Here is an 18,240-nt window from a genome sequence, read left to right as displayed (position 1 = left end):
ATCGGCCGTCCCCTCCCCAACCCCCCCGCTGCCCACGCCGCGGCATTCCCAGCCCCGCCCCCAGCGGCGTTCCCGCGGCCACCCCCGGCGGTGTTCCCGGGCCACCCCGGCGCGCAGCCCCTCCGCACGCCGCTTTAACGGGGCAGCCGCCCCACTCCGAGCCCCAAAGCGGCCAGGGTGCCGGGGTCCCAAGTCCCCAGCCCCTGCTGTTAGGAAGGCGAGACGCGCGCTCTTCCACCCGGGACCAGGCACCCCCCAGCTGGGGGCTTGATCCTGTGCACCCCCGCGAATCGGTCAGCCAGGGGTCTCCTTTCCTTGGGGAAGGGGCTTCCCAGGTGCCAGGACCGCTCTGGGGACCCGTCGGTCGTTTCGGGACGAGAAAAGCCCAGGGTGGTGTGGTGCAGAGTCAGTAGACGCGATTCTTTGGGTGCAGATGAGGAATGGGGGTCACTTCGGCGGCAGAGGCTTTTCCGTTACACCAGGGTCAGCGCGGTAACCAGGGAGGCGGAGGCGGAGACTGCCTTTTGCAGAAAGTCCCAGGTGGGTCTCCAAACACAACTTGAACTTGGGGTGGGGTGGGGAACTTCCACTTAGAACCCTCCTCCAGGGACTGGCTTCGGCCCCGCCCCTTCGTGGGGGGGGTGCAGTGCCCCCCCACCCAGCGCCAGCCGGCGGTGGGGGCAGTGGGGCGCTGGAGGAGCGCGTGTTGGGTTTTAATTTCCTCTGTTTTCCCTGCACTCACGCCCCCTCCTGGCGTCCCCGCATCACCTCGCGCCACCGCCGCCACCGCCGCCCTCAGTCCGTGGCCGTCGCCGTCTGGAGGCGGCGATGACTCAGGGCTTTCCTGGCGGCCTCGGAGGGCTCGCCTCGGGTGAAGCGCTGATCGTTGGAAGGGCTTTATAAGCGTCTTTTTTTCTGAGCGCGACAACAGGTGCTGCCACTGTGTGACCTCTCTCTCCAGCAGTGACTGCCCCTCTCTGCTTCACTTTCCTCATCTGCAAAGTGGGTGATGAGGACCCATGAGCCTCATACGGTAAAGGGCTCAGGTGTCCTGAGAATCAAGTGAAAGATTTATTGAGCGCCTACTATCTCCTAGGCACTGTGAACATCAAACAAAAATGCCTGCCTGCCTAGAGCTGAACATTGTATTGGGTGAAACAGACAAGAAACTGGAAAAATAAGTAAAACCCATAGGATGTCAGGGGAAGCGGAATATGGACTAAGGCAGGAGTTAACTTTAAACAGGGTGGTTGGGGAACGTGACATTTCAGCCAATATGTGAAGAAGGTGAAGGAGGGATCCATTCGAATATCTGGGAGAAGAGTTCCAGGCAAGGAGGAACAGCGAGTGCAAAGGCCCTGGTGCAGGAGCTTGAGTGATGTGTTCAAGAAGCAGGAAGGAGGCTTGTGTGGTCAGAGCAGAATGAGCCAAGGGGAAAGTGGGAGGAGATAATGCTTGTAAAGCACTTTGTGGGGTATCTGGGACATAGTAAGTGTTTTATAATTAAGTGTTTTATAAATAATGTTGTTGTTGTTAGGTGCTGTGGAGTTGGTACCAACTTACAATGACCCTATGTACAAAAGAACAAAATATTGCCTGGTCCTGCACCATCCTCATAATCGTTGCTATGTTTGAGCCGATTGTTGCAGCCACTATGTCAATCCATTTCATTAATGGTCTTCCTTGTTTTGCTACTTTACCAAGCATGGTGTCCTTCTCCAGGGACTGGTCCCTCCTGATAACATGTCCAAAGTAAGTGAGATGAAATGGAACAACAAGGCTAATTGCCTCCATGAACAACTGCCTTCTTTGCCATGAGACCAGAAGAACAGGATGGTGCCCAGCCACCATTATTGAACATTTTGATCCAAGACTCTATAGAAGAATCTTTGATCAAAAGGGAGGGGGGTGGGAAATGCAGAATAGAATTACAAATTCTCAAGGGATCCAGACTTGCTGGAGCCATTCAGGCTAGATGAACCCCCAAAACCATTGCCCTAAGAGAATCTTTAAACCTTAACCAAAAATACCCCCTTAAGTTTTCTTCAAACCAAACAACAGTTTAGCTTAATTGATAAAGAATGTTTGCCTTGAGCATTGAGCTCTTTTAAAGAGCCATCTATGTGGGATCAAATTGACAACAGAAACTTGAAAGGTTAGATAGGAAGCTTAGAGGGCAGTGAGTTTATATCAATGGGTGGGGGGGAAACTCAGAAAAGGAGGGAGAGAATGGTTGTACAATTTGAAAAATGTAGTCCATGTAACTGAATTTACATGTAGAAATTGTTGAATTGTATGTTTTGCTGTGTATATTTTAAACAATTTAAAATAATTAAGAAATTTTATTGATCCAAAGATGCCATTAAGAGAATGAAAAGACATACTTTAATATTTATGTCCAACAAGAATTCATATCCTGAGGATAGATAGATAGATAGGTATGTGTGGATATACACATATATGCATACACCACACATACCACATTACTACAAATCAATAAGAAAAAAAAGTGGGCAAAAGACTTGAACCGGCACTTCACAAAAGGGTTCTAAATAGTTAATAAATATATTAAAAGGTGCTCAACATCATCAACAATCATCAGGAAATGCAAATTAAATCCACAGTGTGATACCACTACACATCCATCAAAATGTCTAAAATGGAAAAGACAACACCAAGCGTTGGTGAGGATGTGGAGCAACTGGAATGTTCATACATTGCTGGTGGGAGTGTACATTGGTACCATTCTTTGGAAGACTATTAGAAATATCTTCTAAAGCACTACATATGTCTCCTCTGTGACCATTCTATGGGCAAAATATTGAGCGATGCAGGAAGCATCAAAAGAAGATGGAAGGAATATACAAAGTCACTGTACCAAAAAGAATTGGTCGATGTTCAACCATTTCCGGAGGGAGCACATGATCAAGAACCGATGGTACTGAAGGAAGAAGTCCAAGCTGCACTGAAGGCACTGGCGAAAAACAATGCACCAGGAATTGAAGGAATACCAGTTGAGATGTTTCAACAAACCGATGCAGCGCAGGAAGTGCTCACTAGTCTATGCCAAGAAATTTGGAAGACAGCTACCTGGCCAACCGACTGGAAAACATCCATATTTGTACCCATTCCAAAGAAAGGTAATCCAACAGGATGCAGAAATTATCTAACAATATTATTAATATCACACACAAGTAAAATTTTGCTGAAGATAATTTAAAAATGGTTACAGCAGTACATTGACAGGGAACTGCCAGAAATTCAAGCCAGATTCAAAAGAGAAAGTGGAACAAGGGATATTATTGCTGATGTCAGATGGATCTTGGCTGAAAGTAGAGAATACCAGAAAGATGTTTACCTGTGTTATACTGACTAAGCATTCAACTGTGTGGATCATAACAAATTATGGATAACATTGTGAAGAATGAGAATTGCAGAACACTTAATTGTGCTCATGAGGAACCTATACAAAGATGAAAAGGCAGTCATTTGAACAGAACAAGGGGATACTGAGTGGTTTAAAATCAGTGTGCATCAGGGTTGTATCCTTTTATCATACTTATTCAATCTGTATGCTGAGCAAATAATCAGAGAAGCTGGAATATATAATGCAGATGACACAACCTTGCTTGCAGAAAGTAAAGAAGACTTGAAGGACTTAATGATGAAGGTCATAAACTATAGCCTTCAGTATAGATTACACATCAACATAAAGAAAACAAAAATCCTCACAACTGGACCAATAAGCAACATCATGATAAATGGAGAAAAGATTGAAGTTGTCAAGGATTTCATTTTACTTGGATCCACAATCAATGCCCATGGAAGCAGTGATGAAGAAATCAACGATGTATTGCGTTGGGCAAATCTTCTGCAAAAGGCTTCTTTAAAGTGTTCAAAAGCAAAGATACCACTTCGAGGATAAAGGTGCATCTGACCCAAGCCATAGTATTTTCAGTCACCTCATATGCATGTGAAAGCTGGACAATGAATAAGGAAGACTGAAGAAGAATTCAGGCATTTGAATTATGGTGTTGGTGAAGAATATTGAATATACCATAAACTGCCAGAAGAACGAACCAGTCTGTCTTGGAAGAAGTACAGCGAGAATGCTCCTTAGAAGTGAAGATGGTGAGACTTTGTCTTATGTACTTTGAACATATTATCAAGAGGGACCAGTCCCTGGAGAAGGATATCATGCTTGGTAAAGTAGAGGGTCAGGGGAAAAGAGGAAGACCCTCAACGAGATGGACTGACACAGTGGCTGCAACAATGGGCTCAAACATAGCAACAATTGTGAGGATGGTGCAGGACCGGGCAGTGTTTCGTTCTGTTGTACATAGGGTCGCTATGAGTCAGAACCAACTCGACAGCACCTAACAACAACATGACTGAACAATTCCACTCCTAGGTATATATGTATATACCCGACAGAAATGTGAACATTCATTAAAAGATGTGAGTCAGAGTGCTTATATCAGCACTGTTGGTGTCAGCCACAAACTTAAACTAACCTAAATGCCCCAAAACAGTAAAATGAATATATTGTGGAACACTATACAAAGCAAAGAAAACAAGTAATCTACCACAAAACAATAATATGGAGGAGTCTCACAAGCATAATGTCGAGCAAAAGAAGCCAGGTGCCAAAATCTACATACTTAATCATTTCATTAAGTTAAAAAGTAGACCCAACCAATCCATGGTAAGAGAAGTCAGCTTAGTGGTTACTCTTGGTGGGTGGGTAGCAACTAGATGGGGCATGAGGGGGCTTCTGGACTCTTTCGAAGTTCTGCTTCTTGATCTGGTGCTGGTAACACAATATCACTTCATGACAATTTGTCAAGCCACACTCTTGTGATTTGTGCATTTCTCTGTAGATGTGTTTCACATCAATAAAAACGTTTACTTAAAAATACAAGTTAAGGTTATCAGTTATAAAACATAAATTACATCTCTGATTTGCAGCAGGTAAAAATGATACATCTTTCCAATAAGCTAGAAACCACAAGCCAAGCAAAACTAAGAGCCTTTTCCAACAAGTCAACTGCCCTCTGCCAAACTGGGTCATCTTCCCCGCTTGGCATTTCACTCACACATAAACAAGGCATGTATTTGTGTTCGTGCACACACTGTCAACAATGGCGTTAGCCTTCTAGCCCGTGCTTGGTTTTAGTCTTTCTTGGTTCAGCAAGTTTTTGAAAGTGTGTTGAAACATGTGCCACCCCCCGCCCCTTGTCCTTGCTGGAAGTCTCAGCCCCGTGACTCTCCTGGCATCTCCATTTTCCCACTTGGTTCAGAATCCCAGGAGGAGGTTGGAAAGGAGCCAGTAGCCCTTGTTGAGGACCTCAGACACCAGACAATGAGAGGTGCATCCTCCACCTCTGCAAACGTTAGTCCTGCTGTGCCTCTGGCTGCCGCCAACTTGCCTCAGGCCTGGTCAGCTCCTGAAATAATTCTGTCTTTGCATCTGTAGTCTCCCCATTCCAGTCTGTCCTCCACATTATAGCCAGAGGGATTGTCCCACACTCAAATCCAACCACATTTCTTTTATGCCTTAAAACCTTCTACATAAAACACACACACACATCTATGGCTCCCTATTGCCCGCTCAATAAATTCTAAAATCCTTCACACGGCTTTCAAGGCCTTTACAGTTAGGTCACAACCTACCTTTCCAAGCTCATCTCCTATCTCACCTCCCCGGTGCACCAACCACACTCCAACCTAGTCCCTGTTTCCTTTGAGGTCTTGTTAGCTTGGCCAATGACCTTCTACATGGAATGTCCACTCTCAAATCTTCACTCACTCATGCTTCAAGACCAACTTAAATGCCACCTCCTCTAGGAAGCCTGATTGACGCTGGACATGTTGCACATTGTACCTTGTACCTGCTGCACATGTCTCCCTGACAAATCTCTTGGACCTGACAATGAGAGCCGCTCCACAGCAGGGTTCTATCACACCTCTCCACACCCCCAGTGCCTCGCTCAGTGTCCTTCACGTAGAAATTACTAGAGACACCAAGAATAGAATGAATCTGGCTCATCATATGCTCACCATGTATTTTTCTCGGGAATAACAGTGACTCTCTTGGGACCTAAAAGGTAGGAGCTGTTGGCCATTTCATTCAACGGCCTCAACTGACTTTGCCTTTTGGTTTCATTCTTCTCATGCTGTGACACCCTGTTTTCTCATCTGCCAAGTACGGGTTAGATGTTAGTTGCCCAGGATTGTTAGAACTGTGTGTAAGGTAAGAGTCAGCAGGCACTGAGAGCCTACTGGGGTTCCCAGACTAACATGGACAAGCTTTCGCATACAGACTTTATGAAGTCTGTCCTGACTACTCTGTACGTTTCTGGTTTCTCCTAGGTTTGTGGCTGAGTTCTGGATGGATGTAGTTGTGAGATAGATTGGGCTTCCATCCTGGGGATGAAGACATGTCAATGTTCTCACACAGGAGTTCCCTAAGAGTTGGAACAAAGTCTTGGGCTCCTCTCACAGCCCCCTTCTTCCTAATGCAGCCAGGCTCAACTTCTCCAGAGAAGTTAAGTCATCAACCCATCCTTTGGGAGAGTGAACTTTCACCTAGCCCTTGGTGTCTAGGATAAGGCTTGAAACACCGAAGGCTCTCAATGGATGCCTTCTAGTTGAATATACGGACTCCTGGGATGGTGCAAATGGTTAACATGCTCAGTTGCTAACAGAAAGGTTGGAGGTTTGAGTCCACCCAGAAGCACCTCAGAAGAAAGGCCTGGCAATCTACTTCTGAAAAATCAGGCACTGAAAACCCTATGGAGTACAGTTCTAATCTGACATACATGGGGTCGTCCTGAGTCGGAACTGACTTGATGGCAAGTGATTTAGATGAACACATGAATGCATGAATAAGAGAAAACACCAAGTTACTTCCTCCCAGGCACTTACACTGAACTCTGGGAACAGAGTCATTGCCTATACCCAGCCATTGGGCTAGTGTGAAATCCACACACTCCCATGTGGTGGGCATACATGGACACAATCACTGTGCACACACACACACACAGGTAGTAAATGCATACAGACATGATTACGACACACACGTCACTGTGCTCTGCATGGCCAATGCCATCTACATGATCCCTGAACATATGCACACGGTCCCTGAACATACACACACACACACACTCCGTGGGCACTACAGACACACGCAGAGGTAGGCTCTGCACACTTGGGCCCTGCACATACTCCCACGGTCCTCCACACGTGGCTGGGACCAGGGTATTGAGTGAGGTAGTCGCCTTGGGCACACAACTTAAGGGGGGAAGGGCAAAAAACTCAGTAATCAAGATACATAATATTTTAATGCAATATTTTTGAAAGTGAAAATTAATGCAAAAACATTCACCATATTGCATATAAAACAAACCCATTGCCATCGAGTCAATCCTGACTCATAGCAACCCTATAGGACACAGCAGAAACTGCCCTATATGGTTTCTAAAAGCGGCTTGTGGATTTGAACTGCCGACCGTTTGGTTAGCACCAGCAGGAGAACATAATTAATGTCACTGAATTTTACACATAAACGTGGTTGAAATGGCGTATGTTTGTTGTCTAGATTTCACCACAGGAAGGGGGCAGTGGTGGTTCAGTGGCAGAATTCTCACCTTCCATGTGGGAGACCTGGGTTCCACTCTTGGCCAATGCACCTCAAGCACAGCCAGCAATTGTCTATCAGTGGAGGTTTGCATGTTGCTGTGATGCTGAACAGGTTTCAGCAGAGCTTCCAGACTAAGACTAGGAAGAAAGGCCTGGCAATCTACTTCCAAAAAACAACCAGTGAAAACTCTATGGATCACAACAATCCGATCCGGTTGTGCGTGGGGTCAACATGAGTCAGGGGCCGATTCAACAGCAGCTAACAACCACACACACAGACAAACACACACACACACACACAAATCTATGATAAACAAAGCATCAAAATTTGAAGTAAATACAGGATCTGATCACGTACTGCATTTGAATTATGGTGTTGGCGGAAGAATATTGAACATACCATGGACTGCCAGAAGAACAAACAAATCTGTCTTGGAAGAAGTACAGCCAGAATGCGCCTTAGAAGCAAGGATGGCGAGACTTTGTCTCACGTACTTTGGACATGTTATCGGGGGGGACCAGTCCCTGGAGAAGGACATCAAGCTTGGTAAAGTAGAGGGTCAGCGAAAAAGAGGAAGACCCTCAACGAGTTGGATTGACACAGTGGCTGCAGCAATGGGCTCAAACACAAAGACTGTGAGGATGGCGCAGAACTGGGCAGTATTTCGTTCCGTTGCACGTGGGGTCACTATGCGTTGGAACGGGCTCGACAGTGCCCAGCAACAACAATCACGTACTTGCGTGACTCGTCTCACTTACCTCACCCTAGTCCTGATCCTTGTCTGTCTTTACAATTTTGATATTGTATTCATTTTTTTGGCATACATTTTGATAAATATTGAGCTACAACGTTTATGTTGGTTACTGAGGTTTTTTTTGGCGTCCTCTTAAGTTTTTCACCTGGGGTGAGTGCCTCATTTGCCTCACGCTGGTCCAGGCCCTGACGCACCACCCGCACACCAGTTAGGCACGTACACTCACACACCTTCATCGAAGAGTCACATCGCCTGAACAGAACACACCCACACACACAGTCCCTGCACAAACCTCATTCCACCACTAGGTGTCACTCCGGCTCCCTGATCTTAGGCCCGGCCCGCCCTTGCTCTGTTTTTCTCTAGGAGGAAACTGTCCAATTCACTTATTCCCTCAAAGCCCTTCAGATTTCCTTTTACTTTCCTCCAACTGGGACATTTACATTTTCCAAAGGAACCCGGGAAAACAGCGTTTTAATCCCAAATACTGGTGCCCAGTAATGGTGGAAGGAGTGCTGGTGGTACAGTGATTAAAGCGCTTGGCTGCTAACCCAAAGGTTGGCAATTCAAACCCATCAGCAGCTCCGTGGGAGAAAAATGTGGCAGTCTGCTTCTGCAAAGATTTATAGCCTTGGAAACCTTATGGGGCAATTCTACTCTGTCTTATAGGGTTGCTATGAGTCGGAATTGACTTAACAGCAATGAGTTTGGTTTTTTGGGGTTTGGACAATGGCGGAATTTCAGGCACAAGTAAGGAAAATGGGCTTTCCTGATGCTTCCAACCCAGGAGTGGTGGTGGACTCAAAACAGATTTATGGCGAGGCTTGTCCAAGGTAAGAGTTGTTCCTCTGACCTTCAGGCACAAGAGTCCAGCAGTTGGAGAAAGAAAGAGATGTTGGGCACACCACAACTATGTGTGTGTGTGCATGTGTATATGGGAGGGTGGTCTATCCATTCATTTCCACCACCCGTCTGTCAGTTTGTCGTACTGTGGTAGCTTGCGTGTTGCTAAGATGCTGGAAGCTATGTCACTGGCATTTCAAATACCAGCAGGGTCACCCATGGTGGACAGGTTTCAGCACAGCTTCCAGATTAAGACAGACTAGGAAGAAAGGCCTGGTGATCTACTTCCGAAAATTAGTCAGCGAAAACCTTGTGGATCACAACAGAATATTGTCTGATATAGTGCTGGAAGATGAGCCCTGTGATTGGAAGTCACTCAAAATACACAGTGGCTACAACAATAGACTCAAGCATATTAGCAATTGTGAAGATGGTACAGGACTGGGCAATGTTTCATTGGGTCACCACGAGTCAGATCCAACTTGACAGCAACTAACAGTCCATTCATTTATTCAACAAATATTTGTTAATCACCTACTGTGTGCCAGGCTCTGTTCTAGGCACTGAGGACACAACAAAGACCTCTGGAGGGGAGACAGACAATGAACGAATAAACAAATCACGGAGAGGTAGTGGCAAACACTATAGAGAAAAACAACACAGGATAAGAGCGCAGACAGTGGCTGTGGGAGGGGGATAATATTTGAGATGGTTGGTCAGGACAGACCTCTCTGAGCCAGTGATGTTTGAGCAGAGACCTGAAGGAGGAGAGAGAGAGAGAGAGAGAGAGAGAGAGAGAGAGAGAGCCACATAGCTAGCTGGGGGAACATAGCTAGCAGAAGGAATGGCAAGTGCAAAGGCCCTGAGGCATGGAATCCCAACTGAACTACTCCTCCCTCTCATCCTGTAGGAACCCAAGGAAACAGGTGGCCCCAAACCCAGATAGTGCTAAGATGTAGCTAGATCTTAGGAAGGACTTCCCAGTAGAGAGGGCATCTTCCCCCACAGGGAAGATGGTGGGGCTTCGAGCTGTCAAGCGCTCTGGTAGCTCCCAGGTCACTCATGGGCCAGATTCAAGAACACCTGGGACAGACGCTGGATGGATGGATGGATGGATGGATGGATGGATGGATGGATGGATGGATGACACCTCTGACAAGTCCTCTCAGTCAAATCCAAACTCTGGTTCACAGCCCCCATGTTCCCATGTGGTCTGGTCCCTCCTGGCTTCCCTGCCTTCATCTCTCCCCACCATCCTCCTCACTCACTCCCCTCCAGCCCCACTGGCCTCCTCACTGCTCCTCAAACACACCACGTTTATTCCCGCCTCAGGGCGTTTGCCTTTGCCGTTCTCCCTGCCTGGAGTACTCTTCCCCTAGATATCCACAAGGCTCGTTCCCTCACTTCCTTCAGGTGTCACCTCCAATACTGCCTCTTTAGAGACATCTTCTGATCACGACGGTATCATCACTCTTTAATTCCCTTTACCCTATTCATTATCCTTCATGCCACTTACATTGTATTATATTTCTTTGGTTATTGTTTGTATCCTTTGCCAGAAGGTCAGCTTTAGGGGGGCAGAAATGTTGATCGCTTGGCTCACAGCTGTATTCCCAAAGCTTAATAACACCTGGTGATTGAATGATTTCTAGGAAGGGCCCCTGGTGGAGCCCAGGGCCGGTCAGGTGCCGGGGAGGGAGCTCTGGGAAGCGATGTTGGGAGCGAAGGGAGGACAAAGCATCCTATCTCAACCTCACTCCAGGCTCCTCCTTCCCCTGGGATGCCAAGCTGGGTGGGCAAGAGTGGGGGCTGACACGGTTTTACGATCCTATAACCCCGGCCGTGGCCGCCTGGAAGCACTGCAGCCCTTGGCATGACCCCATCAGCCCCGCCCCAACTTATTACCTCAGTTTAGCTCCACCCCCACCCACAGTTTAGCCGCGCCTTCACTGGCCCCTATGTAGTCCCGCCCCCCAAGCAGCCCCGTTTAGCCCCGCCCTCATCAATGCCCCGTTTAGCCCCACCCCAAAGCCTCTCCCCCACAGCCCTGGGGTCAGTTCCGTGACCCCCCAATAGCATCTCTCACAGCAAACTCTGCCGCACCAGCAGCCAATCTGGCAGGCGAAGGGAAATCTAGAGTTAGTTCCCCTGGGAAGCAACTGCTCCTAGGGGCTGACAGGGATACGGGAGTACCCCCACGTGGTGGTTTCAAGGATCCTTCTTGGAAATCAGCTTTAACTTGGTTCCTGGTTCCTTTTTCCCAGCAGTCTCTTTTGTGTGTGTGTGTGTGTTTGGGTTTCTTGCTTCTTTCGCTCATCCATCTCTCTTTGCTTCTCTCTGGCAGTTGAGAACCTACTGTGTGCCAACCTGATGCTAGGCACTTAGCACACCCCCTGTCCCACCCAGCGCATGAGGGACGGTACTCCACAATCTCTCCTTGTGGCCCAGAAACCCTTCCATCTAACCTTCATCCCTCCCAATTTCCCCTCAGGGTGGGTGCAAGAGCCCATTCCTTTGTCCCTTGACCAGGAAAGGGAAGGTACCAGAACTGTTTTTCTACCAGCAATCCCCTCCTAGCAACGTCTACACAGGCAATGTCCACATCCATGGCCATTGAGTAGATTTTGACTCAGGGTGACCCCACGTGAGTCAGAGTAGAGTTGTGCTCCATAAGGTTTTCAGTGGCTGATTTTTCGGGAGCAGATCACCAGGCCTTTCTTCCAAAGTGCCTCTGGGGGGATTTGAACCAAGTGAATTATCCATTTGCACCACCCAGGGACTCCCCCATGGAGGTAGAGGTGACTTATTTAACAAAAGGGTAAGCATGTGGGCTCAGGAGCCAGAATGTCTCAGTTCAATCCTAGCTCTGCCACTCTCAAGCTGTCTGAGCTTGAGTGCGTGACTTAACTTTTTTGTGCCTCAGTTTCTTCATCTGTAAAATGAGGGTAATGATAGCACCCATCATAGAGTTCTGGGAGGATTAAATAAATGCCTTAATTTGTGCGGTATGCTTGAAACAGCACCCTGCATGCAGTAACACTCAAAAAATTTTATTATTTTTGATCTCAGCTTCCCTCTGATCTACAGATCTGAAGAATTGAAGGTGCTCCCACCCTCAAGATGGAGGAGGCAAGAGAAGGTTTCCCAATAGCTGAAGAAAACTTGGACCCCCCACATTTTGCAAGCCCCCCAAGGGGATGGGGTAACATTGGGAGGGAGACTTGCTTCTGTGACAGCATGAACGGGGGGGGGGTGCCAGGTGGCAACTTGAGTGACCACACACACACAAACATTGCCATACACACATTTGCACACATAGCCCTCATTCTTCACACCCCCTTTCAGAGTGATTTACTCAAAGGCACAGTGTGACACACAGTCACCCCAAAGCTCACACACAGCCACACACCTGGTCACATACATTTGTACAACGTTCAGGCAGATGGACACGGTCGTGGGGACACTGTCACACACAGTCCTTTACACACAGCTACAGCTGCTGAAATACCCCCCGAATCACATAGCCAGTCACACACAGACACACAACTCCTGTCGCAGGCTCACAAGTCTCGCTCTGTCACACCAGCTCTTCCACCACAGCCACCCACTGTCACACACAGGCACTCCCTCACGTACAAACACCCTCTCTCAGTCACACCTCAACTCACCTACCGCGGACAAACACCCTCACAGCCTCACACACAAACTCCCCTCAGTCACACCCAGCTACAGACACAAAGCCATACACGCCTCCCTAGCACCTGCACCCCCTCACACACGGTCCCTGTCAGTCACTCACACGTGAGTCTCGCCCCCTTCCCTACACTGGGGGTGCGGGCGGCGGTGGGGGCCCCAGAATCCGACACTTCCCGCCATGATGGGGGGAGTGAAGTGTAAGCGACACCCCAAGGCCCTCTGAAGTTTCTCCCCCAACTCTGTCCCTTCCCCACCTCCAAGCTCCAGAGAGATGGCGGGGTGTGAGCTCCGGGTCACTGAGGGGTTGAGAACCCCAGAAGCCGGGGTCAGGCTGGCCTCCAAATCATCCCAGCTTCAGGTCGGCTTTTCATCTCCCCCAAGCCGAGCCCCTCCCCCGCTGCGACCCCGGCCCTTCGCAAGCCCTGCAGCCTGGGGGCTCGTGGCGCCCTAAACCCTCCTCTCCAGGAACCCTCTGAGCCCCGCTCCCTTCCAGGAGACCCCAGAGCCCGCACCTGCCCGCCGGGCCCCTACCTGTCCTGCGAGGCCTGAGCACAGCAGCAGCAGCAGCAGCAGCAGCGGGATCGTGAACCGCCACATGACGCGCCCCCGGCCCGCGCCCTGGTCCCCCGCCCGCCCTAGTGGCGCCTCGGCGCGGGGACCGCGACCGTGCGCGACCCCGCCTGCCCGGCCAGGGCGACCCTCAGCCGCCGCCTCCCCCGCCTCGCCGGCGGCCGGGATTCCGCCCCACCCCCGCCCCCTCGCTCTCTCACGGTCTTTGTTGAGGGCTCCGCCTTCGGCCCCGCCCCCAGCTCGTCTTCAGGCGCCAATCTAGCGGGGTCTGCGGGCGGGGAAGGGGGGGACCTGAGACTGATCGGACAAGACAAGATCTGACAGTCCCCCAGGACATTATGGGGGCAGGTCACGGAGCTGGGGGAGGGGGTGCCTGTCACGTGTTTGTAAATTTCACGCTCTCCGGATGTTTCCAGTGTTGAAGACGCGGGTGGGGGATCAATGGCGGGGGTAGGGGTGGAGTAGGAGGAAGGCCTGGTAGCAAAGAAGAGAAACTGAGGGACCCTCTCCTTAAAGAACTCAGGAATCAACAGGGAAACTGAGTCAGAGCCTGTGACGTTGGAAGTTAAGGGGAGGGGTCACTACCAGGACAGGGGGGTCGGGCAGAGGTGGAGACAGGGACAGGGGGACCAACAGACAGACGAAAGGCCAACGAGGACGAGGATGGTCACCTGGGTGGGCCTGGCCCCCAAAGCGGGTATCTCCTTCTCACTCTCCCCCCGCCCTGCACCCTTTCCCCTCCCCTGCCACACCTGGGACAATCTCGCTCCTGTCAATGGCCCAATATGAGAGACCAGATCCCCAGAGAATGAAATATTAACGCAGCCTCCACAGAACCATTTGCATGTGAAGGAAGTCCTGGACCTGCCTGCCTTCCTCCTGTCTCTCACCCCTCCATCAGCCTCCCCGCTCACTTTCTCTCCCCACAGCCCCTCAATGGCTTCTTTGGATCAGGTAAGTCAGGTTGTTGAGAAATGTGGCCATAATCTATGGGACGGGTGGGGATTATTAGCATTTTTCTGGCCCTACTGTGTGCCAGGCAGATAACACACATTATTGATGATTTTGTCAGGACAAGGAGGAAGGGCTTGGTGTCCAATAGACTTGGGTTCAACCCTGGTTCTGTCACTTCTTCTCCATGTGATCTTAGGCAAAGCGCGTTCCCTCTTTTAGGAGACTTGTTCCCTGATGGAGTTGTTGGGAGACTTCTGTCACTCATGCAAATAGAGCACCGGGGAATCCCTGGGTGGTACAAACAGCTAAAACATTCGACTGCTAACCCAAAGGTTGGAGGTTTGAATCCACCCAGAGGTGCCGTGGAAGAAAGGCCTGGAAATCTACTTTCAAACAATCAGCTACTGAAAACCTTATGGAGCACAGTTCTGCTGTGACATACATGAACTCACCATAAGTCGGAATCGACTCAACAGCAACTGGTAACTGGTAGCATTACCACAATGGAGTATGGAGTCGAGGACACTGGGACACTGTCCCACACTGGGATGTGGGACAGGAAGTAGAATCTCATCCATTCTTTTACCTCCTCTCCGCAACTGGGAGACAGTCCTTTGCTGACTCCACACGCCAAGCCTGCAGTAGGAGTGGGGTAGAAGAAGGATGTTGGTTGGAGGGACCCACAAGGTCTTCACCGAGAGTGTCCAGCAGAATGTTAAATTGGGCTGTGGTCAGCAACGGGATGGGGGACGAAGTGGGAGGACCCTATTTGTCCATTTTCTACAGAGCAGGGTCCTGGGTAAAGCTGTGTTTCAGGGCCATGAACAGTATCCTCCTTGGGATCTGGTCATTGAGATGGTCACAGTCATGGTCAAGCTTTGGTCTGTGCTGTTTGGTTGGACTTTGGTCAATATGCTGGACCTGAGCCTGTTTGCCCTCAAATCCATTCCCCCCAAGCTCTGTATCACAGAGGAGATGGACCCTGCAAACTATGTTTCCCAGGCTCCATTGCATCTGGTTAAGTTCAGCCAATGAGAGGCCTGGAGGAAGATTGGAGGGTAGAAGGAAAGGAGAAGCCAGTAGTATTTCTCCCCGTCTCTCTACACTTTGGGTGTCTCTGGAAGTGGCTGTTGTGTCTTCTCTGTGGTCTCAACCCCCACTGGGAAGTTGCCACCATGATTCAGCTCCTACAAGGTGGCCCAGCTCCTGCTCTCTGGTAAACACCTCCTCCCTTTGTCCCTCCAGCCCTTAAGAAGATGGCAGCCTGTTGCTCTAGAGATGATTTGCCTTCTCCCATTTGCTCTTGAAGGCTACCTACACCTTTGTGACTAATACCTCATATTAAATTCCTTCTGTTGAACTACCTGGCATGGCTCTGTTTTTCTGACTGGATCGTGGCCAATACATTCAGTGTCGTGGTCATGACCATTGCTGTGGTCAGTGGCATTGTCAGTGTCCTGATTATGCTGTGGTCAGTGTTCTGTTGAACCGTGATCTGCACTGCTGTCAGCATCCCAGTTCTTCTGGGGGCAGCAGTGTGGTCAGTACTGTGACTACTGGTCATTCCTGGTTGTGTTGTGGTCAATGTAATTGTCAGTACTGTGGTCAGTTTCCTGGCTGTGTTGTGCTCAGTGTTACGATCAATGTCCTGGTTGTGCTGTGATCATTGTCCTGAGCTTTCTTTGGGAAGTGACCTGGCCTGCTATGATCAAAATTTAATAAAGTCATGCTGTGGTCAAGGTCATGCTCAGTGTCTTGGTTGCACTCTTGTCAGCTTTAAGGTCAGTACTGTTATCAATGCTATGATGAGCATAGTATTTACCTTCCTCTATGGCCAGTGCAGGGGTCAGTATTATGCATCATCACTAAGCAGAGATCAGCTTCTCAAGAGCTTCTGAAGCACCTCATGTGGCAAAACTGATGGACCAGCTGCGTCAAGGTCTAGCACTGGACACAGGCCACCCTCTACAATATTCAGAAGGCAGAGTGAAGGGGCAGTGGAAACCTACCCGCTCACTGTCCCACCATTGGGTTTTCCCAGTGGGTTCTCAGATAGTCACTGGCTCTGCTCTCCTGTGACTCCTTCATGTGTCCAGCCAGAAGAACAACACCTAAGCCCTGACCTGGGGCCTCTGTTTTCCCACAGTCAGCACAGGGCCTGACACAGAAAATGACCAAGAAAATTTTAATGAATGAATGAATTGACACCATGCATTTCCACACCTTGAGCTTTGTTCTTGCTGATCGCTTTTTATATTATTCAGGACTCCTTTGGTAGCAAGTGATAGAAGCGCAACCTAAACTGGCTTAAGCAAAAAAGAATATTTATTGGCTTACGTAACTGAAAAAAAGTCCAGGGGTAATGGAATTCAGGCATGGCTGGACCCTGAGGTCCTATTTTATCATTAGACTTCTGTCCCTCTCCATTTCTCAGCTTTGTTATTCTCTGTGAGGGATTCCCTTTTAGGTAAGTTCTCCCCAAGAGGTGACAAAGATGGTTCCCAGAAGCTTCTATCTTCCAACCTCAGCGACTCCAGCAGAGAGCACTTGCAAAATAATGACTTTCATTGGTCCATCCCACATCATGTGCCCATCATGAAACTGATTACGTGGCTTGACGAGACCTTGTTCGTAGATCACCCTCCTGAGACCAGAGAGTGAGGTTACCCTCACCTAAACTACACTGGATAGAAAATAAGGAGGGAGGAGGAGTGTGGCATTTTTACCATCAAAACAGGAAAAGGATGCTGTGCAAGCAAAAACAAAAGATAGTGAGTTGGCTCTTGGCAACATTCCAACCTCCTAGTATGCATTCCTGTATTGCAGAGCCTGCAAAGTTAAAAACTATGTTTTCCAGACTCCCTTGCAGCTAGACTTCTGATGACAGTTAGGTTCTATCAATTAGAAGCATGAGACGTGGGCAGGGCAGTGGCCAGCTGGCAAGCACAGTTGTGGAGATGTTGGGTTTTCCTACAGGGAAATTCCTGTTTCCAGTCACCAACATCACCAACTCTTGAAGAGAGGCAGTTGCAGTGACAATGATGGCAACTTTCCAAATCTCTAAATTACAACAGTGGTGGAGTATTCTTGAAGTTAACAGTTCCCAATGGGTGACTCTCCACCTTCCTGCTACTAACAGAGCCAGAAGCTCCTGGGTGGGTCAGTTCAGAGGTGCTGTTCTGTAGCAAGTCATCCTATTGGGAAAGCAGCCCTGGTGGCACAGTGGTTAAAGCATTTGGCTGCTAACCAAAAGGTCAGCGGTTTGAACCCACAAGCCGCTCTGTGGGAGAAAGATGTGGCAGTCTGCTTCCATAAAGGTTTACAGCTTTGGAAATCCTATGGGGCAGTTCTGCTTTGTCCTATTGGGTCACTAGAGTCAGAATCAACTTGACGGCAGTAGGTTTGTCTTGTTTTTTTTTTTTTTTTCTTTGTTTGTTTTTTGGTTTTTAGAACCCTAGATCCTTCAGTCTTCCAACAGTTCTCTGGATCTGGTTCTTGTTTCCTACAGCTAAACCCTGATTGACATATGCTTGAAATGTTCCTTCCCCTTATTTGTCTGGAGAGCAGCTCATCAGTCATGAAGCCACAATATCCCAGGCTAGGCATGACTACCTACTCAGTGCTCCCTCCCAGAACACCCTGGGAACATCTCTTTAATAATGACTGTTCCCCATCTAGCTCAATGTGCACGACACAGCTTATAAAGACAATGCTCTACATTCTACCTTGGTGAGTAGTGTCTGGGGTCTTAAAAGCCTGTGAGCGGCCATCTAAGATACTC

At 48.8% G+C, this 18,240-nt stretch overlaps 1 protein-coding gene across 1 annotated transcript in view; it reads right to left on the bottom strand.

Annotated features, from left to right (window-relative positions):
* The window catches only part of OLFM2 (olfactomedin 2), a 67,327-nt gene extending 53,617 nt beyond the window's left edge, over positions 1 to 13,710 (bottom strand). Inside the window, exon 1 of the mRNA XM_004378368.3 lies at positions 13,467 to 13,710. Coding sequence (XP_004378425.2) covers positions 13,467 to 13,532 — 66 coding nt within the window. The 5' untranslated portion in view covers positions 13,533 to 13,710. The remainder of the gene's footprint in view (positions 1 to 13,466) is intronic.
* Between the last annotated feature and the right edge of the window lie 4,530 nt (positions 13,711 to 18,240).

This window comes from Trichechus manatus, unplaced genomic scaffold (genome assembly GCF_000243295.1).
Source record: "Trichechus manatus latirostris isolate Lorelei unplaced genomic scaffold, TriManLat1.0 scaffold00057, whole genome shotgun sequence".
Taxonomy (NCBI): Eukaryota; Metazoa; Chordata; class Mammalia; order Sirenia; family Trichechidae; genus Trichechus; species Trichechus manatus.
Note: the sequence above shows the minus strand (reverse complement) of the source record. Positions and strands in the feature narration are given on the sequence as shown.